At 44.5% G+C, this 23,975-nt stretch overlaps 1 protein-coding gene across 1 annotated transcript; it reads right to left on the reverse strand.

Moving 5' to 3' along the window:
* Positions 1-5,118: 5,118 nt before the first annotated feature.
* LOC109736156 (wall-associated receptor kinase 5) lies at positions 5,119-7,667 on the reverse strand. The gene is made up of 2 exons (XM_020295375.4): positions 6,556-7,667; positions 5,119-6,446 (listed from the first exon to the last, which is right to left on the reverse strand). The coding sequence occupies exons 1-2, from the start codon at positions 7,649-7,651 to the stop codon at positions 5,263-5,265; spliced, it is 2,280 nt and encodes a 759-aa protein (XP_020150964.3). The 5' UTR covers positions 7,652-7,667; the 3' UTR covers positions 5,119-5,262.
* Between the last annotated feature and the right edge of the window lie 16,308 nt (positions 7,668-23,975).

A 23,975-nucleotide genomic window follows, 5' to 3' on the forward strand; every position in this document is an offset into this window, starting at 1 on the left:
TATGCTGATTGTTATATATAGAAAGACGTGGAGAGGCTTTGCCCCACGGAAAACCCTAAACCATATTTTCTAACTTGTTATCAGAGCCAAGAGGTCTTGAGTTCAAGACCAGGCTGACGCAATTATATTGCAGCCCACTTTCGGTCCACGTTTAGGCCTGAGGAAACCACACATGAGGGGGAGTGTTGACGTATAATGTGCTGCATAGTCTCTTTCATCAGATCAGTCTTTTGGTTGCATTGGCTAGAGCATGCACTTCTACATGGTATCAGAGCTGCCGCCGCCTCTCCTCCCGCCGCCGCCGCAGTTTCCTCGCGGCCGCCGCGATGTCCACCGCGCCGGCACCCGCGATGACCCCCTCCTCTGCGCTCACGCTCACCACCCCCTCCGCGCTCGTCCCGATCGCCCCCGTCATCGCCCCACCTCCCGCGACGGCTCCCACCCCCGTCTTTCCGCCCATCGTGGTCTCGCTTGACCGCAACAACTTCATGCTCTGGAGGGCTCTTGCCCTCCCCAACTTCGCCGGAGTTCGCCTCCACGGCTTCCTCGACGGCTCGGCCACCGCGCCGGCGCCGACCGTGACGACAGGCACCGGCGAGGCCGCCCGCACCGTGTCCAACCCCGACTACGAGCAATGGTGGACGCTGGATCAGAAGGTTCTCGGGCATCTCCTCGGTTCGATGAGCGTGGAGATCTCCGCGCAGCTCATTGGCTGCAGGTCGGCCGCCGCCGCCTGGGCGGCCGTGCACACCATGTTCACCGCCGAGAACATCGCCGGCGTGCGCAACCTCCGGCGCCAGATTCAGGCGCTGCGCAAGGGAGATCGTCCCGCCGGCGAGTATATGCAGAAGGTCAAGGCCCTCGCTGACTCGATGGCCGCCGCCGGCTCTCCTCTTCGTGATGATGAGATCATCGACTACATGCTGACCGGGCTCGGCTCGGCGTTCAACCCCATCGTCGCCTCCATGAACTTCGCTGGTGTGCCAATCACGTTCCCCGTGTTCTACTCCAGCGTTCTCCACTACGAGGCCCTTCAGTAGCAGAAGTCCGAGCACGAGGATTGGCAGTCCTCCGCCAACGCCGCGTCTCGGCCGGTCTACCACAACACTTCCGGCCGAGCCTCCGATTCTGGCCGCCCGAGCGGCGGCCGCCCCTCCGCCGGTTCCCTCCCGCCCAGCTCGGGCGGCTATGGCAACAGCCAGGGCAACGCCTCTGGTCGTAACAACAACAACGGCGGCAATAGCCGCAATGGAGGAGGAAACGGAGGTGGCAACGAGGGTGGTCGCAACCGCCGCTGGCGTCCCCGGTGCCAGATATGCAAGAATTGGGGTCATGAGGCCGGCGGCTGTCGCAGCCGCTATGATCATGACCACCGCGCCGCCAACTCCGCGTCCACATCCTCCTCCCATGAGCCGCCGCACTGGATTCTGGACACCGGTGCGACGGACCACCTGACAAATGATCTTGATCGTCTGCACTTCCACGAGTGCTACGGCGGGAAGGATCAAGTGCAAGTGGCAAACGGTGCAGGTTTGTCTATTTCGCATATTGGTCATTCCACTATACCCGGTTCATCCCTTCGTTTACGCAATATTCTTCGTCTACCACACATTCATCAACATCTTCTCTCCGTTTATCGTCTCGTCCTTGATAATGATGTTTTTGTGAAATTTCACCGTTTCTTTTTCCTTGTCAAGGACACGGCCACGAAGAAAATCCTTCTTCACGGTAGATGTCATGGTGGACTCTACCCCATCCCATTTGGTCGCGCTCATCATCCTCCACCCGCCAAGCGTCCCTCAGCGTCAAGACCGCCCCGTCCCAGTGGCACCAGCGTCTCGGTCATCCCTCGAATAATATTGTTCAAAACATTGTTAGGAATAATGATTTAGTGTGTTCTTCTAAACGTCAGACTTCCGTGTGTGATGCTTGTCAGCGTGCTAAAAGTCGACAATTGCCTTATCATTTATCACATCATGTTTTCACTATGCCTCTTGAGTTAATTCATTCTGATGTTTGGGGGGCAGCTATTGCTTCTTCCGGAGGTTATAAATATTATGTGAGCTTTGTTGACGATTACTCTCGCTTCTCTTGGATTTATCTCCTTAAGCATAAGTCTGACGTTGAGTAAGTATTTTATGCTTTTCAGGCTCATGTTGAGCGTCTTCTCCATACTAAAATCATAGCTGTTCAGTCCGACTGGGGTGGTGAGTATCACCGGTTGCATCGTTATTTCCAACGCACTAGCATCTCTCATCGTGTGTCTTGCCCGCACACGTCTCAGCAGAACGACATTGCTGAACGCAAACACCGTCATCTTGTTGAAACAGGCCTTGCTTTGCTGGCTCATTCTTCTCTCCCATTGCGTTTTTGGGATGAGGCATTCCTTACGGCATGCTATCTCATTAATCGCATGCCTACACCTGTTCTTCAACAAGATACACCCATATATTGTCTCCTTAAGGTGCAACCCGATTATAAGTTTCTTCGCACTTTTGGGTGCGCCTGCTGGCCTAGTTTGCGCAAATATAATGCACACAAACTTGCTTTCCGATCCACCATGTGTGTTTTCTTGGGCTATAGTCCGATGCATAAGGGATACAAGTGTCTTGATCGTTCCATGGGACGTATCTACATCTCCCGTGTTGTTGTTTTCGACGAGTCTGTTTTTCCCTATGCCACTCCTGGGGTCACTGTCGATGTCTCTTCTTTGGTTGACGTTCTCTCTTTTCCTCCCACTGAACCGGCTACGGGTGACCATATGCGCAAATACGACTTGTCCTATTTGTCTACTGACACGCCTGTCCCAGGCCCTGTTGCTTCTGTGCAGGATTCTTCGGCTCCGCCCTCTCCGGCACTCAACGTGCATGGCGCATGCACGCCCTCTGCCCGCCGCCCCCATGTGGCCGTCGCGCAGCCCTCCTTGGCGATCGACGTGCATGGGACATGCACGTCTCCCCGCTCGGCTCCCGCGTCGCCTGGCTCGGTTCCCGCGTCGCCCGACTCGGTCGCCGCATCGCCCGGCCTGGCTGGTCCATCGGTTGCCGCCTCGCCCGGCTCGACCGGCCCGTCCTCGGACCCGGCCGCTTCGCCCGACCCTTCCGCGGCCTCCTTGCCGCGCGGTGACGCGGTGTCCCCCGCCCCGGTGCTCGAGGATGCTGCTCCGCCATCGCCACCGCAGCTCGCGTCGCCCTCAGTCGAGGGGAGTCCAGCTCCCTCGACCGCGACGCCCCCAGCTGCTCCTGCACACACCATGGTTACCCGCACCCGCGATCATACTCGCCGTGCTCTTGTTCCTACTGACGGGACTATCCGCTATGATCCCCGTCACCGTGTGTTTCTTACGGTGCCTGCCTCTCATCGTGATGCTCTCCGTGAGACTGCCTGGCATACCACGATGATTGATGAGCTCACTGCTCTGCATCACAACAAGACTTGGGTTCTTGTGCCTCAGCCGCGCGGTGTCAATGTTGTTGGGAGCAAATGGATCTTCAAGACCAAGCACCGTCCGGATGGCTCTGTTGATAAGTAGAAAGCTCGCCTGGTTGCCCGTGGTTTCACACAGCAGCTTGGCATTGACTATGGTGATACCTTCAGTCCGGTTGTCAAGCCGGCCACCGTTCGTTTGGTTCTTGCCTTGGCTGTTTCTCGCGGTTGGAGTCTTCGGCAGATTGATGTCAGCAATGCTTTCCTTCATGGGTATCTCTCCGAGGACGTCTATATGCAGCAGCCACCTGGTTTCGAGGATGCTCGTTTTCCCTCGCATGTGTGCAAGCTTCAGCGCGCACTCTATGGACTCAAGCAGTCCCCTCGTGCATGGTACGCTCGGATCAGTGCTCGTCTTCTCGCTTTGGGTTTTGCCTCCTCCAAAGCAGATACATCTCTGTTTTTCTTCCGCTATCGTGATGTTCAGATCTATATGCTTGTCTATGTGGATGACATTGTCATTGCCGGATCTTCTCCACGTGCGGTTGATGGTCTTGTTCATGCCCTCGCTGCCAGTTTTCCTATCAAGGACCTTGGGCCGTTGGAGTATTTTCTTGGTCTGGAAGCGTCCTACAATTCAGGGGGGATGACATTGACTCAACGGAAGTTTGCCTTGGATCTTTTACACCATGTGAGCATGGAGAATTGTAAGCCTACTTCCACACCGCTGTCTACTTCCGAGCAGCTTGCACGAGTGTCTGGACGGCCTCTCAGTATCGATGATTCTTTCCGGTATCGCAGTGTTGTTGGTGGACTGCAGTATTTAACACTCACTCGTCCGGATATTTCATTTGCAGTGAATAAGGTGTGTCAGTTTCTCTCACAGCCCACTGATGCTCATTGGGAAGCTGTTAAGCGGATTTTACGCTATGTGAAAGGAACGTTGCACACAGGTCTGAAATTTCGCAAGGCTGTCTCTACTAGCATTAGTATCTTCACTGATGCAGATTGGGCAGGTTGTCCGGATGATCGACGATCAACTGGAGGTTTCGCCATATTCGTTGGACCGAACCTCATTTTCTGGAGTTCGAAGAAACAACCAACAGTGTCAAGGTCGAGCACAGAGGCCGAGTACAAAGCCTTGGCGAATGGAGCTGCTGAAGCCATCTGGGTAGAGTCACTACTCAAAGAGCTTGGAGTGTCTCAGCAGCGTGTTCCGGTTCTCTGGTGTGATAACTTAGGGGCCACATATCTGACTGCCAACCCAGTTTTCCATGCACGTACAAGCACATCGATATTGATTTTCACTTTGTGCGTGAGCGTGTTGCTTCTGGAGCTCTTGAGGTCACATTCATTTCTTCTAACGATCAGCTAGCTGATGTGTTTACTAAACCAGCCACCAGACAGATGCTAGACCGTTTTAGTACCAAACTAAACCTTGTACAGAGTAGAAGTTCAGATTGAGGGGGAGTGTTAAAATAGGTCTAGCGTGTCATGTACACATACCCTGTACGTATATAATTGTATACTAATTGTTATATATAGAAAGACGCGGAGAGGCTTTGCCCTACGAAAAACCCTAAACCCTATTTTCTAACTCGGTTACCAGTTTTTCCTGTCAACTTTTGATTTTGCCAAACATTGGCTTACCAAATGTTGGCATGTGAAAATACCTAGCCTTCTACTTTGGTGTGTATAATTTGGTTAATACAAACCTTATTGTTTCCTTAAAATACAAAAAATGTAAAACATACAACACATTCGATCCTTGTGTGCATCCCAATGAAGAAATCCTTAGTGTTCTTATTAAATTGAAATCACACAAAAATACATCCACTAACGTGGGCATCTTGATGACAACAAATACTCTTCTTCCAGGCTATATTGTCTGCTCAGCTCCTCTGTGCTCTTACCCGTAACCACCGCATAACTAGGCGCAACCATCTCATACATCTTAACATTTTCATTGGGTACTCGAAGGCTCTCGAGTGTCATCTCGACTTGCCTCATGGTCGGCCGGTGGTCTCCTTCCATCCTCACGCATGCCGCTGCCAACATAGCTACCTCTTCAACCTCCTTGCCCCCTTCCACCACAATCTGAGGATCTAAGACATGGACTAGACCGCCTGTTGCAAGCAAGGTAGTGAAATATGCGACAAGGCTTTCCTCCTCCGGCGACCGAAATGAGCATGGTTTTTTCCTGGTGAGGAGCTCCATGAGGAGAACACCAAAGCTGTAAACGTCGCTCTTCTCGGTAAGCCGTCCCGAATAGTAGTACATGGGGTCTAGGTACCCGAATGTCCCTTGGATCGCGGTTGCATTCCCCGTTTGATCGATCGGAATGCACCTTGAAGCTCCAAAATCCGACACCTTTGCTACGAGATTGCCATCTATCAAAATGTTCTGAGACTTGATGTCCCTGTGGACTATAGGGATTGACACGGCCGAGTGAAGGTACGCGAGAGCTCTCGCGGTCTCCGTTGCAATCCTCAGTCGATCCACCCATGGCAGCGATGCTTCAGGCTCTTCGACATGAAGATGATGGTAAAGAGTCCCATTGGAGATGAACTCATACACTAGCAATGGCACCTCCGTCTCAAGGCAGCACCCGAAGAGCTTCACCACGTTCCGATGGTTGATCTGAGAGAGGATGGCTACCTCGTTGATGAACTCGTCGATCTCCCTCTTGATCGCGACCTTAGACTTCTTGATTGCCACAACATCCAGGTCTGACATGATCCCTTTGTACACCGTGCCATGCCCCCCTCCACCGATCTCGCGAGCTTTGTCGAAACTGTTTGTGGCCTTCTCCAGCTCCACCAAGGGGATGATCATCCTCTCGGCGATGTCCGCCTTTTGTGACACCAATTGCTGCAAGAGGTACCCCCTGTTCTGCTTGAAGAACTTGTGCTTCAACATTTTTGCCCTCCGGCGCTTCATCTTCCTGGTCAAAAATATGGCACCAAGTACCATGATTAGAAGGCCAGCGCCGCTGCCCATTCCTATGCCGACACTTAAACCTGTAAAAATACGAGAGAAAACGTGTCTCTCTTGTTAGGAAATGGTCTCTGATGTGAAACAGAGCAAGAAGAGTCTCTCTCTGATCTGATGTTGTGGTGCCGTGCTTACCTAGGGAAGATTTGACGCAGCCATCTTTGACATGTGGGTTGCCGCGGGCCCCAGGCGGGCACCGGCATATGTATCCGCCGGCCGTGTTGGTGCACTCGCCGCCGGAGCAGGTGCCGGGCAGCGCGCACTCGTCGACGTCTTGGCATCCGTCGGCGAGGTACGGGTTGCCCTGGTAACCGTCCTCGCACCGGCACACGTAGCCAGTGCGGTAGTTGCCGGTGACGTTGTGGCATGAGCTGAGACTGCTCCGGCACGCGCTCCTCGCCGCGTCCTCCGGGCAGCCCGACGTGCCCAGCGTATCCTGCGGCTGCGGAAGCGGCCTGGACTCCACGGCCCACTCCAGCACAACGGGGATCGCCGTCCGGCTCGACGAGTCCGCGAGCGACGTGTTGAGGAGCGCGGCGGAGACGCCCTCGAACCAGCCCCTCTCGGCGATGCGAACGTACGCGGGCAGCTCGCCGTCCTTCTCGTGGTTGGGATCCACCCACTTGAACTCCACGCCGTAGGACGGGCGGCCGATGGGGATGGGCGTCTCGCAGCAGCCGATGCCGGCGCACTTGGCGACCTCCTCGAGCGAGCTGGTTGCGGCGCTGGACCACCGGTCGTTGACGGCGCAGAAAGCGGAGCAGCCGACGATGACGTTGCCGGTCTCCCCGAGCAGCGTGGCCTGCACGTTGCACCCGGTGACCAGGAACTGGTTGCGCGTCTCCGACACCACGAACGGGCCGGCGCGGGCGCCGGCGAGGCCGCCCCACGTGCCGTTGCCCTCGGGGATCCCGTAGTAGGTGATGTTCACGGCGCCCGCGGTGTCCATGACGCGCACCGTGGAGTTGGCCAGCGAGATGTCCACGACTTCGAGGGTGCCGCTGCGGCCGCCGATGAGCAGCCGCTCTCGGCCGGGCGCCCGGTCGCAGGTGAGGTTGAAGCCCGGCCAGTAGCACCCTTGGCCGATGCCGAACGGGTACGGCACGCTCACGCTGCCGCAGCTGGTTGGGCAGCTCGCCGCCGGCGGCCCAGCACCTCCTGTGACCTGAGCAGCCGGCGCCGAGATGTAGAGCTGGAACAGCAGCACAATGAACGCGGCCGCCGGAATCATCGTGATGATGCGTGTAAAACCCTCGTCGTACCGTCGCGGGATATGCAGCTGCGTGCGACGAATATATGCTATCGGTCCATGCATGCAGTGAGTCAGCCCATGCATTGATATTTACGCGTGGACTGACCTTGTCTACGCCGACTAGTATAATATCAGTGTTCATTTTCTTTGCAACAAAAGCAATAATAGCACTGTATGCGTGGACGTTTTCAACAAGGATGGAGCAAAATCTAAATTTTGGACCAAAAATATCTTTAAAAATACTCAAAATTATAAGTGGGTCTTTTCCCAATTTACATTAACGAGACATAGGGTAGAGTGTATTTTTAGGTATATCATGGTAAAATTCAAAAATATGCCATTATGTCCTTAGAAAAGAGCACACTCTCCGTATCAGCATCTTTGCACATTAATCTAAGAAACAGGAGTATAAGAAAACCTCAAACAATACTTCTTTGTTTCAGGGTGATTGATCGACCTTTTAGATTATTGTTGGTTGATCACTTTTTAGCATGCATGCATTCACGCAGCTGACTAGTTGCAGCTTGCAGATTGTGATTGGGTTATACTCTCACCGTTTCTAAATATTTGTCTTTCTAAAGATTTTAATAAATGACTACATAAGAAGAAAAATGAGTGAATCTACACTCTAAAATATTTTATATACATCCGATAGTTCATTTGAAACTTTAAAAACATAAATATTTTAGGAAGGGAGGGACTACTATACTATAATAATACCACGTGCCTTGACTAGTCTTCTTTTGGGCATTCGTGTCTTGATTGGGTTCCTATTTTCTTTGACGGCTAGATGTCTGATAGCACAGTGAGAGAGGACAAACTGCATACACGGCCACACCAGCTCCATCAACACTGCTATAGGGATGGCAATTTTCTGGCCGATCTGCACAGTGCACACGATGGGCGAATCAGACATTAGATTGCAGCATATTACTAATCACCATCGTTGGAAGTATGCATCTCTCCTGGATCGTTCGGAGACCGTCGTGTGCAGAGCAAATCACTTCCGCTTTGACTAAAGGGTGAATTCCGGAAGTTCGTAGGAGCACGCACCTACCCAGCCTTTCCTTGCCACTCGACTGTTTGGCGATTCGTAAAACAATTTCTATCTCACGTGAGGGCACATAAGTTTTAAGTTCTAATCTTTGAAACTTACGATTTTACATCTGAAAGTTACGATTTTCTCGGTCGCTCGTACCAAGTTTCAGAGTTGAAACTTTTAGTAATTTTGTTGTTGTTGACCACATCCACAGGTACTAAAGTTGTGATTTGGTTGGTTGCTTGTACTAAGTTTCAATGATCGGAACTTAACAAAGAAAATTAAAACCCATCAAAATGTACTCAGAATGGATCTTATTTGAAAACAATCATGACAAAAAAGCATGAATATGAAAATAAAACTTAATTTAGTCTTTTTGTTCAACAAATATGAAATATTGATAATTGAAAGCGAAAAGAAAAAAACATGCGCGGGGCTTGTGCCCCACACCTGCCTGCCAGAAATCCTATGCTGGTGAATTCCATATATGCCACTGAAAAATTGCCCGTACCCTCATATGCCACTTAAAATTTCCCTTTCCCAAATATGTCACCAAAATTTTGCATCGCAATATCCCACTACTGCCAGTTGACCGTTGACAATTGAAAAAGACAAATTTTCCCTTGTCCATACCTTGTGGCCATTTAGCTAAATGATCTACTGATTTCGGTGTACTCCATCACCAACTTGCAGCTCAAGAGGAAAATAAGTAACTGAGAGAGAACCAGAGAGTTGAAAAATTTGAAGATTACAACCCAATGATGCAAAGAATTGAAAGAAGGCTTTCTGGCTGTTCTACTATGCTATCCTATGATGGAAGGCTGTTGCTTATCAAATCTGTTTTTGCATCTCTGCCAATCTTCATCATGAGTTCTCTAGCTCTCCCCATAGGAGTTATGCAGCAAATTAACAAATACTTGAGGAATTTCCTCTGGAGGAAATTTGGCATGGAGGACATAGGAACAACACTTATTGCTTGGTCCAAGGTTTGTAGGCCAAAGAAGCAAGGGGGCCTAGGTATTCTAGATATTTCTCTCCACAATAAGGCTCTTCTAATGAAAAACCTCTTCAAACTCCTTAACAAAGAGGATATACCATGGATTAAACTGATCTGGGAGAAATATTATCACACAGAGCCGCCAAGAGGAAAAGTTGAAGGCTCTTTTTGGTGGAAATCTCACATTTCCCTTCTAGAACGGTTTAAGAAAATTAGCAGGTGCACCATTGGGTCTGTACAAACTATACTTTGTTGGATAGACAATTGGATTGAGCAGAATCTCCAAACTATACTCCCTCATCTCCACTCATTTGCACTCAATGAGGAGCAATTTGTGCTAGATTTCTTTCGGGAGGAGGATTGGATTGAGCATTTTCACCTGCCACTCTCCATTGAAGCATTTGATGAGTTCAATCAGCTTCCCACCCTGGCACCAACCTTACATCCACACATTGATGATAAATGGAGCATCATTGGGGCTGCAGGTAGACCTTCAGCAATCCACATTTATAATATGCTTCTGGAAAAGCATGAGGAGCATCCCTTTTTTAGCATTATTTGGAATAGCTCAAGCAGGCTAAAACACAAAATTTTCTTTTGGCTGGTAGCTCATTGTAGAATTAACACCAGGGTTCTTCTCCTCAGAAAAGGCATGCAACTAGATGATATATATTGCCCAAACTATAATCAGCAGGCAGAGGAGACAACTATGCACTTACTATGGGACTGCAGTTTTGCACAGGATTGCTGGAATTCTTTGATTCCAAATAGGAGTAGAGGCACATCAGTTTATGAAGACACCACACTGGCCACTCAGCTCCTGCCAAAACAGTCTGCTGTTGAGATCATCATTTTGGGTTGTTGGAACATATGGATACAGAGGAATAATAAAGTTTTCAGAGCACTTCCACATTCGGTTCAGTCTTGGAGATTCCACCTCAAGAAAGACTTAAAGCTCCTTAGACATAAGATCAAGCAAAAGTTTGCAATTCGATTTGCTCAATGGATAGGTCATAATATGTAATCATGAGTTTCATTCCTCGAGCAAGCATTGGTTAGCTGCATAGCCTTAGTTTTTCCCTTTGGGGACCTGTATTATTTTGAACTATATTTATTTTAATATATTTACCGTAGAACATTTTGTTTCTACGGTGTTGGGTCAAAAAAAAAAAGAGATACGGGCCACCGGGCTAGGGCAGATATCCCGCACCATCGCTGGAGCCAGGGAGACGGTCATTGTCCGTGAGCCATTGGCATGCCGCCTTCGGAGGATTAAGGAGAATGGGCCCCTGCCTTGCTACTTGTGAGATGCATTGGAATTTTCCCCGAAGAAGAAGGGTGAAAGCAATGTAGTAGTAGATAGTATTTCCGTTGTTAGATAATTAAGGTTATCGAACCAATAGGAGATAGTCTTATGAGTTTAATCTCAACCTCCCTAGTCAAACGTACAGCTGTCACAACAGCTGGTACTGGTCAAAACAAATCATTTGTCTTCATCGAGGAACTGGTTCTATCCCTTCACTACTTTACTTTATGTCTTTATCTTGTGAAGCCCTTGCCTGCTCCTTTCTGTGTGAAGACATTGCTTTGAGACATTCCCTTTTGACCTCATTATGTCTATTATGTCTTCCGATGTGCTGATCTTAATGTTCCATGCTACCTAGTTTACCTGTTGCTTTCATTTCTCACATCATCTGTGTTGCATTGATCGCATGCCTAGCATAGCTTTCCTTCCACTATACTTTGTTTAGATTTTGTTTTGCTTCTGCATCTTCGAAGACATCGCCTGCTTCGAATACTTTCATAAAAATTGCCTATTCACCCCCCTCTAGTCAATAACTAGCACTTTCAATGGTATGTCCTCTTCTGATCTGCAAAGCCAAGGAGCATCAAGAAGACATGAAGCTGAAGCTACAATATGTAACATCTCCGAACAAAAGGGAGCAGTGCATGTGAAAATGAGGAAGTAAAGCCAGGTCGATATTGTACTTGACGACTACATGGATTTTTGAAAGAAACAATCTGCAAAATTGGTTGAAGAGTTGAAGGATCAAAGCAAGATGACATGATATTGATTGGAAACTATGTGGTTGTGCTAGAACCAATGGAAGCTCTATCAATTGTAGAAAGAGAAAATGCACTGCGTCTTTTCAAATGACAAATTAATCAAGAAATATTCATAAATACCAAGGACTCAAATCTTCGGCTTTATTGGTTGAAGGAGGAAATTTCTGAGATGGAGAGAGCAAAAGGTGTGTAAACATTTCACCTTCTTCTTTTGCACTACATCCATCCTATATTTATTTACTTTGTAGCATTATTGACTACAACTTTGTATAGGCTTGTTTCTCTCTGTCGATCGATGATAGATAAGCAAAGACAAAACACATGCCATTCGTATAATCACTGAATGTAGTAGATAAGCCAAAGCACAACTGCACAACGTACGCATAGTTTGTTTCAGCTTTGTATAGCTGGTAATCCATTCGGGCACTATGCATGGCATTCATATCGCTGGTTGTTCTTGATCTTTAGTTTTAAAAGATGGACCCTCTAGTGTCAAGTTTAGTTAACAGGGGCAGTGGAGTAATAGTGTCATGATGAATCACATGACTACCTGTTGTAATTATAGAGAATCAATAATTCTTGGTTTGTTGGTTTGAATCTAGAGTTTATAGATAATTGGGCACTCAATATTACCAATTTTTATGGAGCAGACAACAAATGTTATAGTTAAAGTATTAGGATGGTAGTTTTACTTTTTTTTAATCAAGTGATGTTGAATTGTGTGGAACTAACCTACCTAGTAAAAAATCTATTATTGATTTTAAGTTAGAAAGCTTAAAGAAACTATTTTATTTTGCAATATTGCTTTCTAGTTGGACGGCCTAAGTACAATACATCGTTTTGCTTACATATAGAAATGAAAATCATTTGGTTCTTAAGTACTAACTAATAGAGTGATGAGCCTTTTCACTAGTCTCACCATTTTCTTTATGCTGAAACTGTTATTGTATGAAACAATTTACAATATAGTTGTATATTTTGAAATAGTTGCTGAATTACTAAATTTTTATAACTCAGCCAACGTTGATTTGTGTTTCCCGAGGAGGAAGATTAGGACTCGTGACCGTTGCCATACAACTTGCATCTTCAAAAGTATTACTAGCCCGCACATGAATGCTTTATAATTTTGAGCTTTTTGTATGGGCTGCTGCTATATTTATTTCAGCAGTGAGTTTTGTTTGCGCGCGCTACTGCTACGTAGCAGCAGCGCCCTATTTTAAAGCGCACTGCTTGTAAGATTCTGTGTATAAGCTTTTCCCTAGTAGTGTAGGTGTATTGGAAGGTTTACAATCCTTCATACCTACACGCTTGATTATATCTCTGGCATACTTTTCTTGAGTCAACATAATACCATCATGCATCATTTTTAAAATATTGATGTGAGTAATTTAAATGAATCCTTAATTTTGTTGTGTGGCTTCCAATAAAGCAGAGATGGCAGATAATCAGTGGATGTATACTGGGTTTTTCCGTCGGAATCAAGTACCAGCAGAGTGGGTTGAGAAAACTGATGTGTTTTTGAAAGATATATTCCGTAGTCCAATGAGGATTGTGCCAGAATGCCCCTGTGCCAAATGTAAGAGACGTATGCGCAGAGATAAGAGTGAGATCACTAAGCACCTTCACACGCATGGATTTATGCCCAACTTTAATATGCCAATAAACTTTGCCCAGCGGGACCATGGTAGAGAGGAGGTGATACGACAACGCGTCGCTAGTTATGAGGACGATGGGGTTAGAGACATGCTAGATGATGTCTTTGCTGCACAGCCGACACCTCCGTCACATTCAGCGAATGAACCGGAGGAGCCGGAGGAAACCAGAAAGGCCTTCCTGGATATCTTGGCCTCGTCAAAGAAACATCTTTATGAGGGTGCCAAGCTCTATGTGTTGGATACCATCTCGCAACTGATGGCAGTCAAGGCCGAGTACGGCTGTAGCCGAGGTTGCTTCGAGGGTTTGGTACCTTAGATTTATCTCTCCTGGCGACCAAATGAGGCCTTAGGGTTAAAATTTATCCCCTAAACCTACAATATTTATACCAAAATTTTTTATTTTATATATTTATAAATTAACAACTTGGTTTTTCCTTGCTTTTTAATTGATATACACTTTGACATAACATTCTAATTTAGAACTTCTTTATTTCACCTTGCAATACTTTGATGCATTATGAAATAGTATTAGTAAACAATTTATCTTACACAATTGCAGTGCCTATTGTTGTAGAAAATATCGGCAAAATTGAAATCATATTTGCTAATGAATTGTATTAGTTTATCTTAAAACAGAAATCTCTCGCCAAAATGAATTTATTCCTAGACTAAAATAAAATAAAATAGGCTAATAAAATTACCGAAGATCTTTTGTTGCTGGCTGGATGTAGTTGGTATAGTGTATTTACATGCCTCTAGGTTCATTTTAGCATCCTTAAATGTCATAGTAGATTATTTTACAGCATATGGACAATTATCATGAGCGAGGATAGTGTACTTAAACAAAGATTTTTATAAGTGGTGTATGACAAGAACATATCACCTACACCCGAAGCACTTGAGCCCAAAAATACTCTGTAAGGATAAAAGGAAAAGATGAAATGTGTGCTAGAAAGACCCTATCATGGACAACAATGGACGTGTGTCCATGAACATCCCACCCCCGGAAGAGAAGGAGAGAAGTGCGCCTAGCGATGGACGAAGTTGTCTAACGAAGATAATGGCTAAATCAAACCCTAGCACATGGCCAAGGTCCACCTTGTATTCCTAATCAAGAAATACATCTGTGTGTTCTATTCACTAAGTCTTTCATTTCGTGTTTGTAAGCAATACTGACACACGATTTTAATTCAGAAAGGGCAGTGGTGATAGATATTTCCCGGTCGCATGTTCCAAAAGAAGGGGAAATGAATGATGAAATTAAGAGAATAAAATCTAGACATGACATTGACGCTTGACCTATGGACAAAGGAAGAAGAGAAAATACGTTGGATCTTGGGCTGCAGCAGATGTCTCACTCCTATGCAGTGGTACTGCCGAAGTCCCCGAGGTTAAACTGCGATGCCACTACATTGACGCATCTGCAACGAGCTCCCCTCTGCCAAGGATGAATTCGACGCGCGCGGCCTCATCAGAGGTGGGGGACTGCTGGAGCTTCAACATCGGCGATCACCGGCCTTGGTACTAGAGGGAAGGAGGGGGAGATGGGGAGCCCGAGATGTCCAAAACAGGGAGAGATGTGGCCGCGCTGAAATTTGGTAACCCTACCTATCAAGGTAGGGAAGAGAGACGCTTGAGTTTGGGCCTCAGGGTGAAGATGGAGGCACTCAATTTGTTCAATTGAGGGGCAGCACAGGGTTCGTTTTGCAAGTGTGCCAGCAGCCCAACCCGTACCTAGATCTTGTCCCTCCCTTTCAATCAAACAATACATAAGTCATTGGCTCATATGGTGCACCTGTTATACGATCTCGAGGGAAGAGCACAACAAACGTGAACGAGAGCAAGAGATATGGTTTATTTTGCTTTCTATGCTTTCATTAGTATGGCAAACATGCCCGTGTGTTGCAACGGGAAAAAGACCATTCCTTGTCTCTACCTTATATAAACCTTATGTTGCAACATCATAAGGGAAAAAATCGCTTGAATTTACATTTCTATATATTTTTGTTTACTTTTATACACTATATCATATAAGGGATATCAAAAAATAGCACTATAATAATGAATCAGGTTTACTAAGGTGGTGCTGCATTAGAATAATTAAATAATTCATAAGTCAAAGATAATAAGGTGATGCTGCTTTAGATTCATTGAATAACCCATAAGTCAAAGACAATATAAGTCCAGAAATAATCCATATGTCAACATGAGCTAAATTCAAATATATTCAGTTAGCAGTTGTCATACCAAAAGTAGTTGGGCAAATGAATGCTTCTTTACCATAGAATTTTTTGCATGAATCTGATCTTTGATTTTTATTATCCAAGATTACCACCACTGACATCATAATTCTTATGTCTGTCGATAATCTTCACGACACAATTATTCAGAACTGGACACTACAATATCAATTTTTCACACATGCACAATATTGGCATGCATTTATGCGAACTCTGAACATATTTAAGGATGGAACATGCCGGCTTTACGTTGCTTACCTTCAAGTAATATATGAAACTGTTTATCGCCTAATGGAAGATAAACATGAGAAAAGTCTCTTATTACGGTTTCAGTGTTACTGTAGCAATAAGATTGATAAAATAGTACTAGTTTCTAGAGGAAAAAAAACTTGACACAACACTACTCATACTTGGCGAATATTTTTTTCGTGGATATGGTGAATATATAATGTAATGCATTATTTTCGAGTTCATATGATACGATGTTAGATGTATATTGTTTTATCCCTATTTCAACCATGTATGCCCACAATCTGATCAAAAGACACGGCCATAGCATAGTTTACATATATATCGTTTTAATCTTTGAATGATGTGGTGTTAGATATACATTGTTTTCATGTGGTTTGTCAACAAGGGAGTGATCTTGACAAAAGATAATTTGATTAAGCGAAACTGGATTGGTAGTTCCCGTTGTAGTTTTTGCGACCCGGATGAATCTATTCAACACCTCTTTCTCGATTGTCCATTGTCAAAATTATCGTGACGTACCATACATATAGCCTTTAAATACGTTCACCCTCCAACTTGCGTGAACACATTATATTATTTGGAACGTGGCTAAACGGACTGGACTCAAACATAGCGACACATATCCGGATAAGAGTATGCGCATTACTATGGGCTATCTGGAACATTAGGAACGACATGATCTTTAACTGGAAAAACTTTATGAACTTTTTGGGTTATATATATATATATATATAGTGTTACTATTCATTATCCAGGGTGCATAATAAGTTTTCTTCACCCGAGGTAATCTTACGATCATATCATAATTAAATTACGTTTGGAATTCAAATAGTTACATTCCTATTGATTCACTACATAAAATTTGTCATAAAAAAAATAAAAATATAGGTTATAAGACAAGAAAATTTGCAGTTTATGTGTATTTTACACTATGTTTTTACGTTTGTAATTTCACATAATATGAAATATTTTTTACGACGATTATATATATTATTACGGTCTCTTTTTATGTCGGAAATAAGCCAAAACTTACGGAACGTAAAATTACGATGCATTGATGGTAAAATAGAGGGGGTGAAGAATAACTATTCCTCACCCAGGGTGACGAATATATATATATATATATATATATATATAAAATATATATATATATATATACAGAGCTACTGCATGGATCCGTACGTGGTCGTTACTCACCCATGCGGACTCCAGGAAGCGTTTGGATACTGGGTGCAACCGATGGGAGACGGTAGCACGGGGTATCTTCAACCAGTTTGGATGGCGAGCTACTAATAGGCTAGGTGTATAGGCATCGTGGCCTGTTACTATTTTCGCCGGGTATGGCACCTTTTTTACTTTCATTTTGCTTTGCTCCGTTTGAGAACCAGACTTGCACTACAGACTTATTATCGTACTTGCTTTTATGATATGGCCGCATGCATCTTTTTGATGCAGAGACCAGAGGCTATACTCCTTTAAAAAAAGATATACATTGTTTTCACACAGACATGAAGGGATTTTAGGGATTAGGCAACTGATCAGAGATTTTCCATACGTATGAAGCAAAGAGGGAAGGATCAAAGCTGTGAGTAGCAATTGTTACGATCCTACTTGTATCTCTCGAGAACAGCACAAGACCTTCCTTTTTCTAGCCGAAGCTAACTTAAAGCACTGCACACCACACAGCACAACTCACTTACACAGTGGTTAATAAAAAAAGCTCTCTTACAAGTGGGTCCCGCCTGGTTTTTTTAGAAGGAGGTTCAAACCCCCGGCCTCTGCATCAATCGATGCATACGGTCATCTTTATTTATTATTCAACAGAGGTCTAACAAGAATATACATCAAGCCACCCGAAGCCAGCACTCACACCTACATAACTCGATAATGTCTTATATCTAAAACCGGTATCGTCACCGATCCATACACATAACGTATCGGAACCAATAGCCGATGCAGCACACCTAAAGCGTACACCACATGCACACGTTTTAGAAGCCGCCATCATCATCGGACCGTTGGTAAGTGATCCATTCCTTCCATGGACTTCACACGAGACCTATCTGACCCGCGGGGCCCAGCATCGAGTCTAGCAGAGAGTGTGGTGGATGTTGACTCGCCTGAACCAGCGCTGTTCTCTCCCTCTTCAGTTCCTTGAGTTTCTTCAGGAACAGCGTCCGCTGTTGATTGCTCTGCTGCAGCTGCTGCTCTTTCGGCTAGAGCATGATGACGCATCGTCGCTGCATATCAACATCGTCTAGATGTGGATTACAATAGGAAGCAGAGATATCATCTTGCATGTGTACCGGGCTATCGATCTGTGAAGAGCAGCATCAAAAGGAGAGTCGTTCCTGGCGAGCTAGCGTTGCAACTTGCAAAGCTGGGCACAGCAAAAGAGAGAGTCTAGACACAGTATGTGAAGCCCCAGATAGGCTAGTAGAACGCCCGTGCGTTGCCACGGGCTTTTTCCTTTCCTAATTTTACATATATAAATATAATGCATATAGCTCAGGCAGGTGGAAGCCTGCCGTAGTACCCCGTCCAAATAATAAATATATAACTCACTACCCAAATTCCACATGTATATAAAAATTGAAATCCAGTCTACTTGCAATGTAATTCAACAATCTATACAAAGAGATTGATGATAATTATCTGTTACAAACCAAGACACACTTGATGCATTTGAGATATTCATGAACAACAACGTCAGGAATGTTCCTCGCTTCATTCGCATGGTAATCATATTGCTTGCTTGGGTCATATCCAACGGTAAAAGGAATGTTTCCATGGGAAAGCTTGATTTCTCACGTTCGCATACTCGTACAGTTTTTACAGCAATCTCCCGAAGCTTACCAAGATCAAGTGGGCTCTGTGCATGAAAGCAGATAATCAGATGGAATCAAAAATCCTGCTTCATTCAAGACAAATTAACTATACTTCAGTTTATTGCTTCCAAAACAATAGATGTCTAGTCTCATAATAAAACATATAACTAACAGAAAACCTTTGCTAATATCGACAGCATGAGATGTGTCACCAAATCACATAATGGGGGAATTAGTTTGTTAAGGATTTTTCATAACAATACTGTATCTTGTTGACATTATCAATAGGTGCTGGATAATCTAGACAGCACCAGGTGCATCATCTATCTAGATAATTCATTTGTGAAGCATAATATGTTGAGAAAAAGGGGGAATATATTTCATATCTTGCGCTTAAAATAAAGAAACCGGGAAGCATATAATGAATATTTTGGACTACATCTCCCCTTTTCCCTCAGGGTAGTCCCAAATATTTTGCTTCTTGGGTTATGCATAAGAGGATATTTTGGGTTGAGTCTGATTTTGACCCAATAATTAGGCTATGACACATTGTAATAAAGTTGCGACAAGTAATATGGATCAGAGGGATTAATAAACTTTGACGAGATGAGAATTCCTATCAGAGCAACTAACAAAGGAATCCGACCAATATATCCATGGAGTATCCCAAAGAGTATTGTTTATACCACAATAATTATGCTATGACACATTGCATGCCGAACTTAAGCAGTACCTCTTAAAATTATCTTAAAGGAAAAGTTGACTCTGGTGAGTATAGATACTCGGCATATACTGCTCCCAAATCTAAAGGGATTATTTTTTGTAATGAAGAGATATATTTTACTGCAACACAAGGATGAATGATATTTTCCAACCTTCAGGCCATGCTTCATGGACAACAATTTCTACATTAGACAAGCACAAACTGAAAATCTAGAGCTAAGATGTACATGCAATAGTTAGTTTACACTCTTTCATACCAAAGCATATGATTTGATAACTTCCAAGTTTGAACATTACCGTGTCTAGTTCATCAAATAGAAAAACATTACCTTGTCTAAGACCTCACTTATGATAACGTTTAGGTGCAGACCTTTGCTCATATACACTTTCTGAAGTAGGATTTGGATCTGGAAGGTTATCACACTGAAATTCAGTTCAATTAAAAAATATTGATAATACCACAAGGCATAGGCAGGAACCATTAAAAAAATATGTGACTGCATCCTAGCTAGTGCTTCTCCAAATTAAACCATGTCACTCACCTGAAAAACTTCTAGATTATGACCAACGCCATAATTTATGTCGTCTTCTACTAAAAACTCTATGCAAGCTCATGTCCTTCTCTAGCTGATTATGTCATCTAAACCAGATTAAATTTTATTAGTTTACCCATGCTAAAATTATGTCTCAAAACCAGGGTAAGAACTTTCAAGGTAAAGAAGTATAGAACAACATGTAGCCTGATCTTCCCAAAACATGCACTAAGCAGAATATCAATGATAGGGGTGGAGGTGGGAAGGCCATGGAAATAAAAGGTAGATTGGATCAAACCTCCTCTGATCAGGTCATCAGAGTTAGTCCTGCAGCGTGGGGCGGCGGAGCTCGACGGCAGATGGCTATCTTGACCCTGAAGGTGCACATGGCTTCCACGGGACATACACGCCCAACACACTACATACAACACACTCGCATCGCGCACAGACACACACAAAGTACACTCACCACACCTAGCAACCATGCGCGCGATAGATCCAACAACGCCCCCACGCGCCCCGGCGGAGGGGAAACACACATTAAAGGGTAGGTAGTTGCAACAAATAAGGTAACATGTTTTTTTTCAAAAAGAAACTTTCAGTTAAAGAAATTGGGAGTTTGACCAAGTTGTAGGTTACCTAGATTAAAGGAACAAACGCCCTCCAAGTTGTAGGTTACCAGTTGCCACATTGTTAGCTAAGTCCTAATAAGAATGGCGAGAAATGAGAAATACTACTAACCTGTTTTCTAAAAAAGAAAATGGCATAAATACTTATAATAACATGGCGTAAAATTTGGCATAATAGATTCAATTTGAATCACCCAGAGTGAAAAAGATGATGTATATGTCAAGGGCATGTTAATTTTACATAGATGCCGGTTGAGATTCATGACAGGAGAAGAAGTCTGGTTGAACTGTTATGAGATCTTTGTGTTATAGTTGGCTATAGAAATGCAAGTGCATGCCCAGCCCACCCATGTTTGAGGCATGACCTCGGTGATGTGCCGCTCACAGCTCTATATTCTAATTAAAACCGACATACCATTATTGGTGTCACATAATCTATAAAGAAAAAAGATCTAGATAGCCAGCATTGTTGGATTTGCATTAACAACTTAAATAGTGTGACTTTAAATGAACCGCAAAACTAATTTGCTTGCCTTTGCAGAAGTAGGTGTCAAACCAGAACCTAGAGGATGACCCAGAAACACAATGTAGTGTCCTATTTGAGTTGCACAGAATGACGTATAAGAAAATTAAGAACTACAAATGATACATCACCTTTAGTAAAAAAAGGAGAAATGAATAAGCATTCAACCTGTTTTTACCTGGCTCCCTCCATAAAGGTCTCCCAAACGTCTTTCTGCCCAAAAGACTTCACCCCTTCCACATGGATCCATACCACACGGTTTTAATTCCCTCCACTGCTCCATGTTTGATAAGCTACGGGTTTTATCACCAATTGCCCTAGAAAAAAAGAATGAAAGCAAAACTTGTTAGAATTCAACTCATTGCTAATTTGAGGCTTAGAGAGGTTGTGGGTTGAAACTCACCTATATAACCATAAACCAAGATTTTTGCAGATTTTCCTTTACCCATAAATGTTGTAGAAGGTAAGCCAATAACGATACAATCAATGGAAGTAACTATAAAATGCACAGCAAACCTTGTCTACTGACTTTTTCATTACAAAATAATTCAAAAGTATTTATCCGTATTCTGCAAGCAAAAGAACATCTTTTTAGGAACATTGTGTTGTTCAGCTTTTGAAATGCTCGAATTCTTACATTCTAAGATTTTCAAGCAAAACTTTTAGGACTGTAAAGTGACAACTGACAACATGGCAATCAACACAATGGTTCAGATGCCCAACAACATCATTAGTGGTTTTTACAAATAATGAATCAGGAAGTTAGGAGAATCATAAGCATGGAGAAAAAAGCGGTTACCTTTGGGGCTCGCATTTCTGGGGAGACACTTGCATCATAGAATTGCAATACCGGTGAACTGTGAAAATTAATTCGCTCGGCTTGGTCAAGAGCCCTATGATAAAAGGAACGCGTCCGATGGAGCCGAACACGACCTCCAGGTCGACCGCGGACATGCCCTCCACCCGCCCGCCGACGTCCAACATGGAACTATCTGCAAAAAAGTTGAAATGCAACAGTCATATAATAGTACCTATGAGGCCATGATGAAGGATAGATGAGGAAACTGACTATGATTTACTTTCATAATCTACTAACAGTGGGGTCCAAATAGTGAACAAGGCCTTTGAAACGTGCTTCCTGAACGTTTTAAGTGCATCTAACAAAAAGCAAAGACACATGTTAGCATGAATTCTTGAGAAGATTGTTAGTAGGATTTAAGCAAGGTGCGCCATCAATTCATAAATAGTACTCAGATGCCTCATGCCTGCTCAAATTAAACCAGACCAACAGATCATCTAACAAAAATCTGGGAACATTACACCTTTTCATCATTTGCCAATGCAATTATTTAAAACCAAATCAACAATAGATGATATAAAATAGTAACATGCTGCTGCTTGTGGGCTGTACTTAATTTAGCTGATTGTTTCTTTAGGGAGCAAGTGTAAAAGATACGTACCCAATACTACAAATGACAAGACACATCTTGTTCACTATTTTAGCTTTTGGACGAGGGCCACAGAGATAGCCTCGTCGTTCGTGGGGAGAACCGTTCTCGCAAGGAATGAAAAGACTCAAGGCCCTACAGTGGCGATGGACCCTAGTGCTAAATATGTGAAGCCCTAATCACGGAGTGGCGAGTTTTGAATGCGATGCACAAATCTCGCGACTACTGGTGTGGAGGCGGCAGATCAGCCTGCCGCGCCGCTACCGTTGGCCGAACTGCACTAGTAGAAAAAGAGGCTTTCGTTCGGGCCTGGTCAGCCCATTAGTCTTGGTTCTTATACGATCCGGGACCAATGGGTGCATTCGTCCCGGTTCGTGAGTTCAGGAGGCCGCCCGGGGCCTCGCGGGCTTTGGTCCCGATTCGTCTGGACCCATTTGTCCCGGTTCTAGGAACGAACCGGAACCAATGGGCCTCGCTCCTGGCCCATAACCATTGGTCCCGGTTTCAGCCACGAACCGGGACAAATGATTTGCCTATATATAGCCCATCGCCAGCGAGCAGAGTACTCCACCGTGCTCTGTTTTTTGCTGGCCGGCGAGGGGAGGGCATTTGGGTGCTCTAACTCACCTCTTATGCACATGAGGTGTTTGATACACTAGTAGAAAAAGGGCCTTTAGTCCCGGTTCATAAGAGCCTTTAGTCCCGGTTCTGGAACCGGGACTAAAGGGTCGTTACTAAAGCCTTCCCCTTTAGTCCCGGTTCTTACACGAACCGGGAGTAAAGGCCCTCCACGTGGCCGCTGACTGGAGGTCCACCTTTAGTCCCGATTGGTAACACCAACCGGTACTAAAAGAAATTTTATGAATTTTTTTTGAATTTTTTTTGAATTTTTTTTTGAATTTTCAAATTTCTGAATTATTTTAACCTCTAATCTCTAATCACCTCTCATCACTGCTCAATTTAACCTCTAATCTCTAACCACCCCTCATCATTCCAAATCATCTAACTTCCCGGACGGTCACCCATCCTCTCACTACTCCAGCCTGAGCACGCTTAACTCCCGGGTTCTATTCTCCCTCGTTTCCAAGTCTGCACTTATTATTTTCCTGACAATAGTAAGATGTCAATCCTATTAACCCTCAGGAATTTAGCTTGAGCAAGAAGTCACACATTTCACTGTTTGAGTTTGAAACTATTGTTCTAAAAAACAATAATTATTTAGTAACACTAATATTTCTTGAATAAGTAGTTTGACCATAGTTTGACCACAGTTTGACCAGATTTGACCAAAATTCAAAAAAACTGAAACAATTATTTAGTAACACTAATATTTCTTCAATAATAAGTTTGACCATTGTTTCACCACAGT

The sequence above is a fragment of the Aegilops tauschii genome, chromosome 6, assembly GCF_002575655.3.
Source record: "Aegilops tauschii subsp. strangulata cultivar AL8/78 chromosome 6, Aet v6.0, whole genome shotgun sequence".
Classification (NCBI taxonomy): Eukaryota; Viridiplantae; Streptophyta; class Magnoliopsida; order Poales; family Poaceae; genus Aegilops; species Aegilops tauschii.